Consider the following 19,862-nt stretch of genomic DNA (forward strand, 5'->3'; position numbering starts at 1 on the left):
GGAGGTTTAGATTGGACATTAGGAAAAAATTCCTAACTGTCAGGGTGGTCAAATATTGGAATAAATTGCCAAGGGAGGTGGTGGAATCTCCCTCTCTGGAGATATTTAAGAACAGGTTAGATAGACATCTGTCAGGGATGGTGTAGACGGAGCTTGATCCTGCCTTGAGGGCGGGGGGCTGGACTCGATGACCTCTCGAGGTCCCTTTCAGTCCTATTATTCTATGATTCTATAAGCTGCCGACTGGTGCACATAAGCCAAGGTATGTCCTAAGATAGTTGTACCGTCACAGCCCAACTTGTTTTACACAAGCTGGCCAGATAAAATGTGCTGCACAAAGAGACTAGAAAGTTTTAGTCCCAGCAGCAAAACCTCTAAAGCTGATGTTTCATTTCCTGATGGTGAGAGATGATTCATTTTGGTTGCACAGTTCAAATCTTCACTATCTGTTTGGTCCACACCAGACTTCCAAAAAAGGGAACTCAGCCTGTTTCCTTCAGCTTTTTGAAAGCTGAAGACATCTGGAAGGAAAAGACTGACATCCTGAGCTGATCCATTAGGAGGAGTCCTGGTAATACGAAGTACTTGTCCCAGACAGGCACCTTTAACTGTCTCCATTTTCCAGCAAATTGTTTGCTAATGCACTAGGAAAAGACAATAGTTGTGTCTCTTACTCTATCAGTGTTTGCAACGTCAACTCTTAGGCTATGTCTAGACTGCACTGTTAAATCGGAAAAAGATACGCAACTGGTGGTACGCAAATTGTGTATCTTTTTTTGATTTACTTTCGAAAGAGGCTCTTTTGAAATTTGGCGCCAAATTGCAAAAGTGCTCTTTCGAGCCATCCCTTATTCCTCTTAGAACGAGCTTTACAGGGATGGTGAAAGAGTGTGTCTGTTCTTTCAAAAACAAATTTCAAAAAAGTGGACATGTTCCTTGGACACGGCATTGCTTTTTTGGGATACCAGAGGTATCCCGAAAAAGCAATGCAGTCTAGACGTAGCATTACTGTGAACAACAACAACACTGAAAGCTGACAAATGAGCTAAGATCTGGAAATAACACAGACTAATGGGTGATGACCCAAGTCGCTCAACTGACCACTTCCTGAAACTAGGTTCCCAACTAGCAAGGAAATGTACATGTCTGTCTATGAGCTTTAAAGACAGTCACAGAGTTACAGTATACATCCTTATGTGGTGGCAAATTCCAATCAAAATTGTTGTTCTGTAGGTTTGAAATTAAAACAAATTACTGTTAACATAGAAGACCACTGCATGTGAATGTACCATAGTTGTTATTCCATACCGTTGTACCTGTTCAGGGCAAGTGCAGCTATATCTGCCCTCAGTCGTTTAATAAGGGGCACCAAACCCTCTGGCTTTCTTGAGTGGAAACTTTGGTCTGTCCCACTTCTGACTGGGGTATTTCCAGGATGGACAGTTCCCTACCATTGCTCCCAGCACAGTCAGGCTGCTCAAAGAGACTTGTTTGATCTCTCTCCAGAGATGACAGTGATTGCATGCAATATGAGTTACCAAACCACTTTCTAGGCAAGGCGACTTTATTCTTAAGGTACAATGCTGACTGAGAAACCATTAAAACCAACAAAAGAACCAACACATGTACTAAATAAGCTTACCAGAGTTCATCTCAACTCTCACATGGGCTCTAGCAAGAACCAGCTTTCAACCCTCACCCCCCCACCCTCACCCCTCCTCAGAGATTTCCTAGTGATCACAAGTTCAGCAGAGTTTCAGTCGCAATAAGCACAGCCTTAAGAGTCCTCCTCGGCAAATACTTCCAATCTTCCTCTAAGGATTGAGGCCCTCTGTGGAGCAAGTATCCAGTCAATTTGCTGGATCAGAAAGAAAGCCCTGCTGTGGGTCTCTGGAGAATAGAGTTGGAGTTAAGGCTTCTCTTCATTCCATATTTTTTGTTTAGGAGACTGGTCCCCAATGCAGTGCTCGCGGGCGCCAAGGCACCCACTGGGGAATTATTTATGTGTGCCCACCGAGTGACCAGGGCCGGCCCAAGCCATTCTTGCTCCCCAGACTCCGGGCGCGCAGCCGCCGCCCCCAGGCGCACGGCAGCCCCAAAAGGTTGGGGACCACTGGTTTAGGACATTGTGTCTGGGTCACACCTGCTGGTCAAGTCTTAGGCCAAGTTTCTTGATCTGCACTGAGTCTACACGGCTGATTAGAATGTAGGAATTTATTTTAGCTATTTAGGAGCATTACCTTGGAGCTAATCTCACTCCTTGTAAAACAGATAACAAGGGCTGACTGCTATGGCTTCATGGGTGAATTGGCATGTAAGAAACTGGCCAAATTATCTTCTAATTTTGGATTATTCTTCCTCTGGTGTGACAGCAGCACTGAAGTTGCTTTTACCAGTCTATGTCAGTGAGGGCATGTCTTTACTCACCGTGCCAGAGATCAACATTCTGGAGTTCAATTTAGTGGGTCTAGTATAGACCCATAAATCAAATGGAGGGCAGCTTTAGTCAGCATCTGTACTCCTTGCAGTAGCGAGAAGGGAAGTTGACAGGAGCATATGCCCCCGCTGGCCTCCCGCACTGGGGATGGCGCCAAGCTCAGCTTAAGGTTAGCTGGAGTTTCATACCTTAAGCCTGTGGTTCTCAACTGGTGGTCCATGGTGACTTTTTCGGTGGTCCACAGGAACATTGTCCAAAGTCACACGGTGAGAGCAGGCGCTGCTGTTAGGCTGTTTTACGCTGTGTTCACAAGCACGCGGCACATCATCCATAGCCTCACCTAGGACGCAACCACGTTGTGTTGCCAGTAACTTCCGTCTGAGGCTCTGAGCATCAGTGTAGCTGCTGCCGTCGTACTGAGCGGTTGCTGTGTCGTTCATCCTGTGCTATGTGCACTGTTTTACAGGTGTGGTGTAGTTTGTTTATAATGGCAACAACAGGAAGAAATGTCAAGCACAAGTATTTGGAGGACTACATCAAATTTGGCTTCACTTGTCAAGAAATAGGTGGCGTGGATTTGCCACAATGTGTTATTTGTTTCAGAGTCTTGGGGAATGACTCAATGAAGCCAGCTAAGCTGAAATTCCATCTCAACAAGTGTCACCCCAACTTGTTGCAAAAGGATGAAAATTATTTTGAGCAGCGGTTATCAGGTCTGAAATGGCAGCGCCTCGACTCAACAAGTGCATTCTACAATAAGACAAGCAATGAAGTGCAGTACTTCCTACATTGTTGCATACAAAGTTGCACAGGCCAAGAAGCCTCATATCATTGTAGAGCAACTTGTGCTCCCCTGTGCAAAAGAGATGGTGTGGCTTGTTCTTGGCGAGGAAGCAGCAAGGAAGCTGAATTATATCTCTGTCTCTAATGACACAGCATCGAGATGGATAAATGAGATCACAGAACATCAGTGAACAAGTTGTGGATGAAATAAAGAAGTCTCCATTCTTTGCCATACAATTGGATGAATCGACCGACGTCGCATTGTGCTCTCAGCTATTGGTGTTCGCATGATACATGGTTGAGGGAGACTTCAAAGATGAGTTTCTTTTTTGTAAGACTCTTGATACCACCACAAAGGCTCAGGATGTGATGGAAATTGTTAACAATTTCTTTGAAGTACAGGGTCTGGATTGGGTAAATCTTGTGGGCATCACCACTGATGGTGCACCTGCCACTCTGGGTTCAAGATCGGGCTTCCAAACGCTGGTGAAACAGCGTGCTCCAATGGTAACTGGAGTTCATTGCTTCATTCATAGGGAAGCTTTGGCGTCAAAAACATTGCCTGATCAACTGAACGCCGTTTTCAAAGGGTTGGTGAAAGTGGTGAATCACATCATCGGCTCTGAACACCAGGCTGTTCAAAAAATTTTGCCTGGACATGGGTTCCAACTTTGTGTTGCTATTCTACACTTCTGTACGGTGGTTGTCAGCAGGGAACGTACTCAACAGAGTTTTTCAACTGAGAGAGGAGTTGAATTTATTTCTCCAGGCTCAAGGGAAAGAGGAATTCTGAAATGTGCTGACGCAGTCAAATTTAGAACTTGCGTATCTTGTCGGTCTTTTTGGAATCTTGAACAAACTGAATCTTCAGCTGCAAGGGAAAGGTGTAAATCTGTTCTATAACCAAAGCATCATCAAGGCTTTTCTTGAAAAATTGGAACTCTGGATCGTAAGAGTCTAAGGCAATAATTTGGTTCAATTTCTATAGGTGGATGCCATGCTCGGGGAAAAGGAAGACATTCAGACGCAAATACTCAATCATTTATGGAAGCTACGAGACAAATTCCAACGATATTTTCTGGAGGTGGACAGGCCAGGGGATGGATTATCTTTCATCAGGAATTCATTTACAACGTATGTTAATAGTGTTCCAGAGGATCTGCAATAGGAATTCTTGGATCTGAAAATGATTTTGCGGCTCAAGACGTGTACCAGCAGTCTCCCATAGAGAAATTTTGGGCCAAAGTGACCGGGAGTTACCCTAATCTGTCAGCACACGCAGCCAGATTTCTTTTGCCATTTGCAGCAACTTATACGTGAGAGACTGGATTTTCGTGTTTGTTGCATGTTAAGTCTAAACAGAGGAATCAGCTTGCAGTGGAAAGCGATATTTGTTGTGCATTATCAGGTACCACTCCAAACATTGAAAAGCTTGTCAGAGAGAAGAGAATCCAAAAATCTGTTAGTAAGAAATAAATTTCAAACCAAAACGTTCATTGTCTGCTCTTTTTTATCGTGTCTTAAAAAGGAAAATGTCCATGAAAATTTTTTGGTCTGGTGGTCTGTGGACCGAAACGAGTTGAGAACCACTGCTTTAAGCCAACCTTCCAGGTCTAGTGTAGACCTGGCCTAAGACCCTGTTCTGAGTGACAGAGTAAAAAGCTTTTGATGGTGGTTGTGTAATTTAATTCTGAAAACCTACATGGTTATATTGACCACCATTCTTGCTTAGAGTGTCACACCTAACATTACTCTTGTCTTACGTCTTAAACTTGTAGCTGCTATTAAGGATATTTAATCCAATTCAACTCCCATGACCTTTTTTTAATTAAAGAACCAATAAGAAAAGAACCCTAAGAAAACTGAGACGGATAAGCAGTTGCTTAACTAAGGTTTATTTTATAACCTGTTTTTCTTACACATGCCATCCACTCCCTGCTGCACTGGAGCCCAAGGACTTGTTAGATCAAATCCTTTCAGCCCTGTTGACACACAGGCAGTGATGGGGGTGGGGGAAGGGAGAAGGACTGAGCTGCCAGCAATGCCTGAGGGTGGGGCAATGGGAGGGAACGGATTAGGTTTAGAGAAGCCCAGAGATCCCAGTAGACAAGCACCCCATGGTGCAGAAGAAATGGGCATAGCCTTGAGGGAATGGGAGAGGCACACACCACAATGCAGAGGCTGGTGGTTTTTCCTTTCAATTGTTTTAAAACATGTTATTTATAGCATTATTCTGAAGTGAGATTGTATCAACCCTCCGTACATGTTCTGAACATGCTTCAGTTGGAAAGACAACTTCATGGGATCCCCTCTCCCACTCTGAGCCTCTGATTTCCCAGCTCCCCAATTACATATTCCCTGCCGACACCTAGAGAATGGCTGCTGCCCCCAGTCCTGCTGCAGAAGGGGGAAATGCTAAGTTTCCTTATACAAATCACTGAGGGGTCAATTCACTGACCAATGACATGTCAGCTAACTCCTCCCTCCCTCCCCACCCACAGTCAGTTTATTAAGCAAAGACAGATCAGCACAATTCTTAATCAACATGTTTATATCTTGTGTTTTCAACAGGCAGAAAATCTTCCAAATCCCACTGGGACATCAAGGCCTAACTTCCCTATTCTTATCTATTTTCCTCGCCTATTTTTCAAGATCTACAGATATCCTCACCAATTATCCCAAGACATCTGCACCAATCATTCCAATCACTTTATACTCTGTATCTTGAACACTGGTTGTTATTTGGCAAACCTTAACAGAACGTACATCTCATCTCTGACAGTTCCTACACTTACAAACACGAAGGGTTACATTACATTAATTCACGGAGTAGCCTTTGATTAATTTAGAGTGCACAAGTCACTGATCACAGTACTCATACAACTATATAAAACTGATCAAACAAAACTGAGATTGGTGGGTCTCACATAGATCTGAAACTACTATACACAGGGCTTGACAAACCCCAGCAAGAGCCACTTGCCAGCCCTGCACTGCGCATGTGCGAAGCGCAGGTGAATGGGAGTCACGGAGCGACCGGCTGAAATCTACTCACCACAGGCAAGTAGATTCAACGGTTTGTCAAGCCCTGACTATACATAAGCATAACCAAAAAAACAGCAAAATGGCTCCCTGCTTTGTCCATATTCAACCTCATGGAGGCCACTAGAAACATCATAGGTGAAGGTAGAAGAAAATAGAAAGCAGAGAAATACTATACGCATGATGCTCTAGTTTCCACCCCTCCTGTTGTCTCAGTGTATGGGATTGGGGTGATCAGCTTTTAACTTATTTTCCTAATACACTATGTATCTGAGATCATGCATATTTAGATCTCAGCCCCTTGACCCTTTTGTTATTCCAGGAACCGAGCTCCACATTACTTGAGACCGTAAGCCAGCTGTTCCTAGCAAAGGCAAAATAGTTTATTTTAAAATATGGGACCTTTCAAAATCAGTTTAGGGGTCACAAGTGAACAAAATGTAAGCTTAGCATGAACACAAAACATGCTAGGAGTCTGCTTCATAGTAACACAACTTAGCCCAAATGCAGGAAATACAAAACTGTTTAGAAACATACAGTATTGGCTAAAAGTCCCCCCTCCCCAATTAATACCAGTGAAACACCCTGGGGAGAAAAAATCACGCAGATAGCTGATGTGAAAACATTTAAATGAAATGTATGCTGCTCTAGCAAAACACGATGCAACTGACATATACATTAAAGCCTTAAAAGTATTCTCTATACAAGCATTCAACAGCATTGCTAAGTCACCATCATGCACGATTTAGAGCCTTTTCTGCTTTGTGCATGACACAGTTGAGTATTTTGCCACTCATATTTTAACATTTAAGGTTAGTGAGTTCACATGTTGGTTAAACTGGTATTTTTCACTATCCTCCTTGTGATGGGGTTCACTTTGGATTATGGATTCATTGATGCCTTTTCCAGCCTACTCATTATTTTCCAGCCTACTCATTATTGTTTGACGTGAGAGGTCTCCATTGGTAAATTTTTTATGATTGGTTACTATACAACATCATCTCTCCAGAGCCTAAATTACTCTAACTGCTAGACATCACCACTTGGCAAACTTTGCAGAAGAGTCAGTTTCACCTTGTTCATCTGTCTCATAGAGGTGTCAGGCTGGCATGCCCACATACAGGAGCTGGGATGTAAAACTTCATTAAAACTGTCATTGTGTAACCAGTAAAAATCATATCAGTTACATGCGCTGTGGGCTCTACAGTGCACTGAAATAAGCTTTATACTGCAAAGTCCGCAGTAAAGCCACCTCCCCAGGAGTGGGGTCAGGAAGGGCTGCTGGCCCTGTTCCCAGGGAAGCTTTGCTGTAGACTCTGCAGTTGGCTCCCCAGGAGTGAGGCTGACAGCCAGAGTGTAACCTGCGGTGTGGGGGCCTGGTCGGGCCCATCATGGTCAGGGGCTGCTGTGGTGGGCCCTGCAGGACAGGAGCAGCCCCCTGCCTGGGGAGCTGCTCCAGCCCCTACCGGTTAACCAGAATCAGTAAGCTTCAACCATTAAGATTAACCGGTTAACCATCTACATCTCTAACAAGAGCTGTGATGTCAAAGACTTTACACAGACACATTGATACATGGTAGCAGGCTTCGTATGGTCAGCCCCAGGTTTGTACTGCCGAATGAAATACCAGTAGCTAGTATCCAGTCTTTGTAGATGTCTTCTTCTAGGTAATCAAGTGAATGGACAAATGTTTATTAACCATGGCAGCAAAAAGGTTTGGTACACCTTTTGAGGCCAACACAGAACAAGACTGTTTAGATCAAGAAGTACCTCTTATGATGGTGTCACTGCCCCAAATTACAAACTGTGCTCAAGGAATAGGTTCACAGGATTTGAGCCGCTGCTGGTTTACAAGAGCCTTTGAGATACACTGAAAGAAAGACCATTTAGCTAACTGTTTGTCATTGATAAAAATCAGAAAATGTATCCGTTTCAAGATCACTTGACAAACTGGCTATGGCAGATAACATAGCAAATAATCTCCTTACCAGTTGTCACGTTTTTATTAATTAAAATTTGAACAGTTTAGCAATGTCATGCTTGTTATACACATTACACCTTTCCTCAATTGTTAGGCTATTAATGCCATATTACTGGTTTAGAAACTCCACGGCCTGGTGCTTGAAATAGGCAATGTGTAGTCTTACATTTTCTAAATCTCCTCTGTTCTAAATAGATGTCCCTGATCCAAATAATCCTAACATGCAACCAACAATTCCATCAAAATGTCAGAGATGCTTATTTTGAAAGACTTCAGACTACCCGTTTCTTAAAAAACAATAGTTCCTTGAACAGCTCCCAGATTTTGTACTTGTTCCTGATAAAAATGCATACAGCAACAATACATTTGAGAAAGATTTAAAGCAACAGATTTATGCATGAACTGCACATTTTAAAACAAAGCAGCAGGGACAGAGATAGCAATTAGGCTACTGAGCATGGTCTCACCTTAGAGCACTCAGTTGTTCTTATATAGTAGGTAGAAGTGTAATTGGCTCATCTGTCACCTGCAATTATCTTTTCCCTTCAAATGCCTGGAGCATTTCACTATGCACTGATAAATCTCAGTGTCTTTGATCTGGGCAATGTAATCCTAAAACAGCTGAAATTGGTTAGCATGCTAAACTTGATCCACATTTCTCATATTCCCAGTAACCCAATTACACACAGATGATCTTAATTTATCCTCACCTCAATGGGGACCAACCTATTTGCTACACAAATTATGCTCTGGTAAGTGTAACAGAAGCATGACATGGTCTCCTACTTTCCAGTCATTTTCCTTTATCTTTTTCAAAATACACTTTTACTTTTCACTTTGGTGTACCTAATTCTTTACTTATGTACACATGTGCTTGTTAAAATGCAATTTGTTGCACAAGCAAAGTAGTCCCAACTGCCAAGTAATGGAATGAGTCTGTCGCAGTCTCTTCCCTTTAGTGAGATAAACTCTCTTAACAGCTATTTGATAGTTCTCTTCATCCTTTCTATGGGTATGTCTACACTACCACCCTAGTTTGAACTAGGGTGGTTAATATAGGCAACCGGAGTTGCAAATGAAGCCCGGGATTTGAATTTCCCAGGCTTCATTTGCATGTTGCCGGGTGCCACCATTTTTAAATGTCTGCTAGTTCGGACTCCGTGCCTGCGGCTACACGCGGCATGAACTAGGTAGTTCGGATTAGGCTTCCTATTCCGAACTACCATTACTCCTCGTGGAACGAGGTGTACAGACATTTAAAAATGGCGGCGCCCGGCAACATGCAAATGAAGCCCGGGAAATTCAAATCCCAGGCTTCATTTGCAACTCCGGTTGCCTACATTAACCACCCTAGTTCAAACTAGGGTGGTAGTGTAGACATACCCTACCTGTCCTCAGCACAGTATGGAATGTGGAATTTTTGTTTTATTCCTAATGTCAGAAGACAATTTTGTAGTTTTTTCCACCCCCCCTGTAAAATTAGTTCCTTGATCTGATTTCAATTTTTGCCAGTAGGGCCAAATAGGAGAATATCTGGACTACCAACACACAAGCCACTGCTGAAGCAAAAAATATTTATTTTCTTTTTTACTTGTAGGTAACAATCCCACAAAATGAATCTACAAAGTGAAACATGGCGCTGAATTTTTATTCAGCACTGTTACTTTAAGATCATTTTGCATACATATTAAGCAGTTGCAACAGTATTATTTCACATTTTTTATCTCTGGCTACAAACTCCGTCTTCAATTTTTGCCTAGTTTTATCAGTCCCTTGCTATACTCCTGAGGGAACACCATGGACCAAATAAATCAAATCTTTGTTTATGGCACCACTCACATTAGTGCCTCATTCCCTTTTTACATAAGTAAGCACTCTCCACGGCTCTATATTTTGGTTTGTTAAATTCTTGATGGCACCTGTTTTATTGCATCTGACAATACTGCAACCTACCTCTGCAGAGCCTACAAATCAGGTAAAGTCTTTTCAAGGCTGACCGCTAAAACAGAAGTGCTCACAATTTTATGGAAATGAACCATCATTTCCTTGCCACCTTTTGAGCACTTGGCATAGCAAGAGTTAGCAATAAGATTTTCACAAAGAAATGGAGCCATACAGCTCTTTCTTCAATAACAGAAGGGTGATTATCCCTGCCCTCCTGCTGTAGACCATGAGCTGATTCTCGACAGGGAGGCTGCACTTAAAGGTTTATTAATTTACCAGTGATGATGGTAAGAACAGAGTACCTTTTAAACAAACCAAGTAATGAAATAAAAAGGGTGAAGTGGGACATATGAAAATGATGAAGAATGCAAGCACAAAAAATTATAGGAGAACATGGAATATGGGAGGAAAAACAATTTATAAGAGATGGGAAAGGAGATCCTAAGGTCAGGCATGACCTCAGACTACAGAGAGCATAATGGTCCCTTCTGGCCTTGGAATCTAGGAAATCTTTATAACAAAGGGAGAGGATGAAGCAAGGGAAGCAATGTATGAAAGGAAAAGATCAGGGGTAAGTTTATTAGAAAGGGAGAAATCCTGCGGGAGCATTATATACCCATGTAGAATTGGAAATCAAAAGCAAGGGTATGAGGAAAATAGTGAAGTGTTCTAAAGCGCAGCCAACAGCATCAACTTTGGCACCCTGAGTTAAGTGAGACATGAAGGAGAAGGAAAAAAAGGAGCAGGCCATAAACATCAAAGCCTTTGAGTTAAAGTGTCCTCATCAGACAGTGGTGTTGGAATTTGAAGGTTTAAAGGCTGCTCTCTTTTCTTTTTAAGCCTGTTCTTTTCTTTTTCTTTTCTACATTCTCAATGAGCCACTAATGGGCCCCATTTTGCTACTGCTAACTGCTGCTGTGCTGCGGGTGGAACGAGTTGGGGGGTGCTCAGAGGCACTGTTCTCCCCCAATGAGATGCTATCTGGCTCTGCTTCAGGGATGGCGTTCTGGGGTGGAAGCAAGGCTGAGGTCTCACTGTCCAACTCTGGCTTTTCTTTCTGCCAGGGAGGAGCCATCCCATCCTCACTATCCAATGAACTCTCACTGCCAGCCAGGACAGGATCCTCCTTCCTCCATCGCCGCCTCCTCTTGCGACCAGGCAAAGGTGGCTCATTCTCAGCAGACGTGTCACGGTCTGAGGCTGACCTGGAGCATACAACTGCAACCTCCATGTGAGGCGAGGCTGGGCTCTTGGCGGGCCGGCCCCGCTTGCGCTTGGAGGGTGATTCAACACTGGGGACAGCCGGGGCCCAAGGCACCTTGCGGGGCCGGCCCCGCTTGGGCTTCTCCAGAGGGCAGCCATTCTCACTGCTTACTGTCTTGCTCTTAGATGAGGCTGGCTCAGAGACACTGGTTCCTGGCTTCTGGGCATGTGGCTTTGGGGTGCTGGGTGATGGCTGTGCTTCCCCCTCCCCTGGCAGTTCTGAGGTCCTGCTCCTTGGGGAGGAAGGTTCAGGCATCTTGGTCTCCAGTTTCATGACATGGAGGGTGGGCACACTGGGTGATGGCTGCACATCCCCCTTGTTGATTTCTGGGAGCTTGTTTTTGGAGGAATGGTGCCGCTTACGGGGCAAATCAGGCGGAGGAGGAGTGATCGGGGCACCATGCACCTTAGGAGGCCGACCCTGCTTGCGCTTCTTGAGGCATGAGTTGCTTTCACTGCTTTCTGTCTCACTCCTAGTTGAGGACAATCCAGAGGCCTTGGTCTCCAGCTTCCTTATGTGGGACTTATGGGCATCGGATGGGAACTGTGCCTCCCCCTGCCTCAGCTTCTCCAGAGACTTGATCTTGGGAGGCCTGCCACGTTTACGGGGTGAATCAGTGCTGGGGATGACCAGGAAACGCTGTGCCTTGGGTGGCCGACCCCGCTTGCGAGGCAACTCAGTGCTGGTGATGACTGCGGAACTCTGTGCCTTGGGAGGCCGGCCCCGCTTGCGGGGTGACTCAGTGCTGGGGGCAACTTTGGGAGGCTGGTCCTGCTTGTGGGGTGATTCAACGCTGGGGATGACCAGGGAACACTGGGCCTTGGGAGGCCGGCCCCGCTTACGGGGTGACTCAGTGCTGGGGACGACTCGGACACAGTGTACCTTTGGGGGCCGGCCCCGCTTGCGGGGCAACTCAGTACTGGGGGCAACCTTAGAAGGCCATCCCCACTTTTGGGGTGACTCAGCGCTGGGGGGGACTGGGACACAGTGTACCTTGGGAGGCCGGCCCCTCTTGCGCTTCTGCAGGGAAGAATCATTCTCACTGCTCTTCTTGCTGCTGGATGAGGAGGGCTCAGGCACCTTGATCTCTGGCTTCCTGGCAAGAGACTTGGGGGTGCCGGCTGGGGTCTTCACCTTCCCTCGGCTTGGCTGCTTCACAGACTTGTTCTTGGGGGGCCGGCCCCGTTTAAGCTTCAGTGGCACAGATGATAGGCTGGTGGCCACCTCCAGCTTAGAGCCTTTGTTTTCACTCTCCACCTTGATCTTACGACTGGTGGGCTGGGCACGGCGCTGCAGTAGCTCCTTGCCAGTGGAGCACAGCCCCGGTTCCAAGATGCGGCTGGCCCAGCCGTCCTCTTTCTGGTCCAACTCTCTCGTGCCCCCCAAGTCAGGCAGTTTGTTCTCAAGCCGTATGTCCTGGGTCATCCTGGTCAGCTTCTCCTGGGGCTAGGTTCCCTGACCTGAGTGCCAGCTGGAGGAGGAAAGACAGAGCAAATGGAGAGGGGGAAGCTACCCATCTCTACCTGCAATCCCCCACCTGACTCCATGTTCCCCATCCAGCGTTAGAGCCTGACTCCCAGGTCCACCCCTCCTCTAGGCAACCCTTCCCCCAACCAGCCAACCCACCAACACACCAACACCCACACTCAACCATCACTCCCGGTACCACTTGCCCCCTCCCCCACCGGACCACCGTCACCCCGGGTACCACTAGCTCCTCCTCCACCCGACCAACCGTCACCCCGGGTACCACTAGCCCCTCCGCCACCCGACCAACCGTCACCCCGGGTACCACTAGCCCCTCCCCCACCCGACCAACCGTCACCCCGGGTACCACTAGCTCCTCCTCCACCCGACCAACCGTCACCCCGGGTACCACTCGCCCCTCCGCCACCCGACCAACCGTCACCCCGGGTACCACTCGCCCCTCCGCCACCCGACCAACCGTCACCCCGGGTACCACTAGCTCCTCCTCCACCCGACCAACCGTCACCCCGGGTACCACTCGCCCCTCCCCCACCCGACCAACCATCACCCCGGGTACCACTAGCCCCTCCGCCACCCGACCAACCGTCACCCCGGGTACCACTCGCCCCTCCCCCACCCGACCAACCGTCACCCCGGGTACCACTAGCCCCGCCCCCACCCGACCAACCGTCACCCCGGGTACCACTCGCCCCTCCCCCACCCGACCAACCGTCACCCCGGGTACCACTAGCCCCTCCGCCACCCGACCAACCGTCACCCCGGGTACCACTCGCCCCTCCCCCACCCGACCAACCGTCACCCCGGGTACCACTAGCTCCTCCTCCACCCGACCAACCGTCACCCCGGGTACCACTAGCCCCGCCCCCACCCGACCAACCGTCACCCCGGGTACCACTCGCCCCTCCCCCACCCGACCAACCGTCACCCCGGGTACCACTAGCTCCTCCTCCACCCGACCAACCGTCACCCCGGGTACCACTAGCCCCGCCCCCACCCGACCAACCGTCACCCCGGGTACCACTAGCCCCGCCCCCACCCGACCAACCGTCACCCCAGGTACCACTCGCCCCTCCGCCACCCGACCAACCGTCACCCCGGATATCACTCGCCCCTCCCCCACCCGACCAACCGTCACCTGGGTACCACTAACTCCTCCCCCACCCGACCAACCGTCAACCCGGATATCACTCACCCCTCCCCCAACCGTCACCCCGGATACGACCCCCCGCCACCCCGATCCACGCCACAGCCGCTCACGCGCACGGCACCTCCTCGATTCCGACCCGCCCCGCGCTGCCAGGCCAAGCGTTGATTGGGCCGCGCCAAGCCCACTTCCGGAAAAGAGACCTCACGCGCGCCAAGCAGGCAGGCCAGTCAATGGGCAGGGAGCAAATAGAGGGCGGGCCCGGGCCATTGAGCGGCAGCGAGATGGACCAATCGAGCTCCGGGGCTGGGCGACTCTCGAGCAGAGCGGCCAAACAGAAGCAACAGGAGGGGTTTAAAGTTGAGTGACGGCTCAGAGACCCAATCAACGCTGGAGAGGCACCGCGGCGCTATGATTGACGTGTCACTCAGCCGTGGGGAAGGCGCGGCAGTGCCCAGTAGCCAGCCAATCAGGAGCCAAGAGGAGGGAGCCGGCCAGCCAATGGGGAGAAGAGGCGGCGCCCTTTCATAGCTTCCTGGGCTAACAGGGGGTCAACCAGGTGACCTCTGACCCCCAGGGCAGGGTTAGGGCCCCCTCAGCCAAGAGGTCATTGCTGCAGCTTGGCCACGTGATCTGAGGGCTGTCACATGATGAGCACTGACCCTGAGGTGCCCTCAGGTCATATGATGCCCCAGTGGGGTGGGGACTTGGAGGGCAGGGTGGGGGTCTGGAGGCTGCTTTAGAGCCCTCCTGCCCCTGGCAGGGCCCAGGGTGCCTGGAATCCAGAGACATGTTTCCTGGGCCTGGGGCTTCGGGCAGGGGGGCGGCGGGTAACGGAGGCAGGGCAGGGCATTGCCCACCCACAGAGATGCAGGGGAGGCGTCTGCCTGTGTCCAGCAGGTGCCTCCTAGCCCCATGCAGCGGATGGCAGCTGCAGGGGACGGGGTGAGGCTGGCAGTGTGGCCCACACTCACGTGGCTGAGAAGACTTGGGGTCCAGGGCAGGAGCCAGTGGCTGCAAGAGGAGCTGGGTAGGCTCTGGTGGGCATGGAAGTGGTGGGACCATGGGTAGAAGGGGTGGGGTGACCTGTCTCCCCAAGCTAGCTGTTCCCCCACCACCCATGTGACAGACACTCATCTCTTGTTCTGCTGTTGCCCATATGTCGAGGTGGGGGAGCCCTGTCTGGCCAGGGAAAGAGAAAAACTCCCAAGCTAATCCCAGGAGGCAGCTATAGCTGATCAAACAGCTCCCCCTGCCCCAGAAACTAGATTTTGGCTCATTGATAAGAACCCTCCTTCTTTCATATGCCCCAGAAGCAGGGGGATTTCCATAGAAACATACCATCAACAAAGGGTACACTGAGGCACAAAGAAGGGAAGATAAATGTTTTATGAGACAGTGGAAAGGCTAGGGCAGGTGCCCTGACTCTCAGGCCATCCTCTCCTCTAATATGCAATCCCCTCTCACTGCCCAAAACCCTGGGGCTAGAATCCAGTAGGTCTGGTTCCCAGGCTCCATTCCTTGAACCAACTTGTATGTATACTATGTCCTGGCTGAGACTTGGCCAGGTGGGTGGATGTGTTTGACAAGGCCAGCTTCGAGTCAGTGAGCTTATGCTGAGAGACCGGACCCAGCCCTAAAAAGGCACTGTCAAAGCAGGGCTTGGAACTCAGAAGCATACAAACAGAGGAAAATGGGCGCAGCTGAGATGTTAGCCCAGGACCCTGCTGCCAGTTAAGTCAATTCTCCCATAGGGGGGCACCTCCTTCCACGCACCTTCCCAAAAGTCTGTTTCCCCAGTAGGGATGGAAACTCCCCATCAGGCCCTATCCAAGCCAGCCTGTCCTCTCAGTTCCCCCTGCTCTACTCCTTGCCCTTCCCTATGGCAGACCACACTCATTGCTGCTTTGGTGGTCTGGGATAGTTATTCCCTTTAGCACTCTTGCTCTTGGCTAGAAACTCAGCCCCTCCTGGGTGGTGGCTAATGATTTTCCAATATGCTCAGGGAGAGAAAGAAATCAGACCTAGGAACAGGAGGGGAAGAGGAGCTCCATGGGGGAGGAGATGGCATTCAGCATGGAGAACAATTACACTGGGAAATCCAAGGGGGATGAGGCAGAGACTGCAGCCATGATCCGGGCGGGGCCCACCCAACCTTTGTACCATCTCGGTGCTGGAGGTTCCTGGCTTTTGGACTATAGCGGGGGAATAGGGCTGTGCCTTGGTTTGGGCATACAGGGGAGGAAGAGGCTGTCTCAGTGAGAGAGGTTCCTGGGGGCGGAGATCGGTTCTTGACCCTGCACTGTTTAATATTTTTATTAGTGACCTGGCACAAAACAAATTAATCACTGATTGAGTCTGCAGGTGACACAAAGACTGGGGGAGTGGTAAATACAGAAGACACAAGGTAATTGATACAGAGCAATCTGGATTACCTAGGGGTTTTTACAAACACTGTTTTCTAATATGCTAAGTCTCACTGTGTAGGAACATAGAATGCAGGCCATGCCGAGAACACAGGCCAGGCAGAAGGCAGGAGCCAGGCAGAGTGCAGGGGCTGGATATAGGGTAGACAAGGTAGGTATGGGGTGGAAGGGATGCAAGACATGAGATGGGCTGAGTGGAATGTAGGGTAGGTTGGGTGCGGGATGGACTGCCAGCAGCGTGGGCAGGGCATGTGGTGGGCAGGACAAGCAGAGCAGGTGGGGTTCAGGATTTGGGCAGGTAGAATGTAGCATTAGTATGTATGGTGTCCCTAGCTCAGTCAGAAGCTGGAAATGGGTGACGGGATGGATCACTTCGTTCCCTGTTCTGTTTACTCCCTCTGGGGCACCTGGCATTGGCCATTGTCAGAAGACAGGATACTGGGCTAGATGGACCTTTGACCTGACCCATAGGAACAAAGTATAATATCACAGAACATTAGAACTGGAAGGGACCTTGAGAGAGACCTCATGGAAGGACCAAGCACCATCTATGATAGATGTCTATCCCACCTGCTCTCAAATATCTCCAGTGATGGAGAGTCCACAGCCTCCTTAGGCAATTTATTCCAGTGTTAGAATAAATGGGAATAAAGAGGTGAGAATAGAGAGGGATGTGTGTGTATTTCACACACAAAGAATAAAGGGCTTGAGAAGTAGTCTCATGGCCCAGGCTGTTACTCCACCAATTGCATTTAAGGGCAGAGGGAGAGCGGTGTGGATTCATCGGATCTGTGCTCTGTCCTGGCCATTAATGTGCCCAATGTCCAGGACTCCTGATGTACCACAAGGGCATTCCCTGTGCCCATGCTGACCGGATCTTTGAGCTCAAGGCACCCCATCTCTCAGTATTGATGTCAACAAAGATAAACTTCTCGCAGGATCCAGGCAACAACCTTTCAAAACAAGGCATCAGCTATTAACAGGGCTCCACCAATTTCAGAGTCATAGGCAGGGCTTCAATCTATGTAATCTACTTGCCTGTGGCGAGTAGATTACAACCCGGAAGAGCCGGGTTCAGGCGATCTGAGCATGCGCAGAACGATCCGCGCATTCACAGAACGCCGGACAGCGCTGCTGGCGAGCAGGGCTCGCCATGGCTCGGCAACCCCTGATCATAGGATTTTAAAAATTGTAATTGTCTTGATTTCAGCTCTTTATAGCTGAAATGTCATGATGTTGTAATTGTAGGTGTCCTGACCTAAAAAGGAATGTTTGTGTGTGTGGTATTGCTACCCTTCTGCATTGCTACTGAAGGCAGTGCAGCTGTTAAGAGCCAGGCAGCCGGACAGCAGCTGCTGGCTGGGAGACCAGCTCTGAAGAGAGTCACTACCAGTAGCCATAAGGATAGGATGGTATGGTATTGCTTCCCTTACTTCTGCCTATAGAGCTGGGTCCTCAGTCAGCAGCTGCCACTATCTGGCTACCTAGTTGTGAAGGCAGCAGTGTAGAATTAAGGGTGGCATGGTACTGTACTTCTTCTGCACTACTGCTGGCAGAGTGCTACCTTTATAGCTGGGTGCTGAGCCAACTACTGCTCTCTGGCTGCCCAGCTCTGAAGGCAGCATAGAAGGGTGACAATACCATGACTCCCTGCAACTTTTGAATCAGGACCCAACATTTGAAAAATGCTGGTTCCTCCCCCCACCGAAATTTAAGTATTCTGTACATTTTACCCTAGATACCAGACTTCATTGTCCATGATATTTCATGGCTGTGAATTTGGTAGGGCCCTATTAGTTACCTAGGAGCCACCATGAGAACAGACAGCATGCACAAGCCAGGCTTCAAAGCGTCCCCACTGGGAGGAGCCAAGTCCCACACTGCCCTGCTCTTCTGAGGTCCATCCTGGCTCCTTGGCACTGTCCCTTGGCACTTCATTCTTTTGTTTCCAGCTGTGGGTCATTTTTCCCCATGGCCTCATCTTGGTTCTTCCATTGGCAGTATAGGGGGATGCAGATTCCAGACTGTTCTCACTGAACTTACTGGGCTTAACTGGAATGTGCAACTCAAAACCTATCCTTAATCTCCCCTGACCCACAGAGCAAACTTTCCCTCACAAGGAGAGCAATGCAAAGTGGGAAGAGGCTTTGAGTCAGCCATGGGAGTCATATAACTAGCACAAAGCATTCCCACCTCCTCACACACCCAGACTAGCTGTCCTGCACGCACCATTACCATCAAAGGAAGGGGGAGGTGGCAGCCACCTGACTATGGCATATTACAGGCACAGTGATGTGCCATGCCCACAGCTGTGCCATGAAGGGCATAAAAAGGTGCCAGCCATGTGGCTGAGCCATACAGGACAATGCAAATCACATGGCTGAGTCATAAAAGGCATAGAGTGGAATGATGGATACTGCAACCACAAATGATATCCAAGGCAGGCTACTCCTGGCATGATTATGAAATTGTCAATACTTTGTTTTTAAGAATGTTTTCTTTGTGATGCTTTTGTCCTAAGAATAACTATACTGGAGGCTCTTGTTTTAGAAGTGCCATCATGTGGCTCATGGTAGATTCCCCGTTCTCAGGAGTCATTGGACGCATTGCCTGGGCCTCCAAGAGATTGACAGAAATTGGGTTGGGTAAGAGGCAGAAGGAACACAATGGAAGTTTTTAAAATACTGATGGGCTGAGAGTGGGGAGAAAGCCTGTTTTCCCCAACTTACAACATATGAACAAGGGGACAGCAAAATGATAGCAAAGGAAATCCTTTTTTCATACACAGAAATTAGTCTTGGGGAACTCACTGCCACATGATAATGGCAATACTAAGATTTTCGGAGGCCTGCTAAACAACACCCAGAGTTAGCATAGCTCATGCGAACGCCAACACAAAGTACACCTCTCCTTCTTGGACCTGAACTCATCTTTAATTCTTAGAAATTGCAGTGTGAATCTGATGTAGGGTCAGATGACCCCTACATCTGCTACTGGGATATTCCCACACCTTCCTCTAGTGGTTGGGGCTGCCAGACAGGATACTGGGCTAGATGACCACTGACTCTGAGCCAGTCTGTCCCCTCTCCGACGCATGTTCTAGCTTGACCATCACATACAGGGCTCAACACAGGAAAGGTGATGCTCCAGGAGGGCTGTTTTACAGCTTAAGTCCAGAAAGAGCTCAACGGAGCATCTAGTCTGACCTGCTGTAGAGCACCAGTCATTAATCCCACCCAGTTCCCTTTGTTAGGTCCAATGACTTCAATTAGCCCAACACATTTTGGTCCTGCTGTGAGCTACAGAGAACAGGGGTGGGAGGAGACAACTGAAGTGCCACTACGGCCCAAACC

General features: G+C 48.7%; 1 protein-coding gene across 3 annotated transcripts; it reads right to left on the reverse strand.

The window, feature by feature from the left end:
- Positions 1–6,623: 6,623 nt before the first annotated feature.
- Positions 6,624–14,364, reverse strand: LOC142829360 (uncharacterized). 3 transcript variants are annotated; one of them, XM_075928974.2, is made up of 2 exons: positions 14,208–14,364; positions 6,624–12,922 (listed from the first exon to the last, which is right to left on the reverse strand). In XM_075928974.2, the coding sequence occupies exon 2, from the start codon at positions 12,874–12,876 to the stop codon at positions 11,050–11,052; it is 1,827 nt and encodes a 608-aa protein (XP_075785089.1). In that variant the 5' UTR covers positions 12,877–12,922; positions 14,208–14,364; the 3' UTR covers positions 6,624–11,049. The 3 variants fall into 3 exon arrangements, with proteins under 3 accessions (XP_075785089.1, XP_075785090.1, XP_075785088.1); XM_075928975.2 differs by having other exon boundaries at positions 14,197–14,335; XM_075928973.2 differs by having other exon boundaries at positions 14,132–14,281.
- Between the last annotated feature and the right edge of the window lie 5,498 nt (positions 14,365–19,862).

Source organism: Pelodiscus sinensis, chromosome 5, assembly GCF_052426305.1.
Source record: "Pelodiscus sinensis isolate ZL-2025 chromosome 5, ASM5242630v1, whole genome shotgun sequence".
NCBI lineage: Eukaryota > Metazoa > Chordata > Testudines > Trionychidae > Pelodiscus > Pelodiscus sinensis.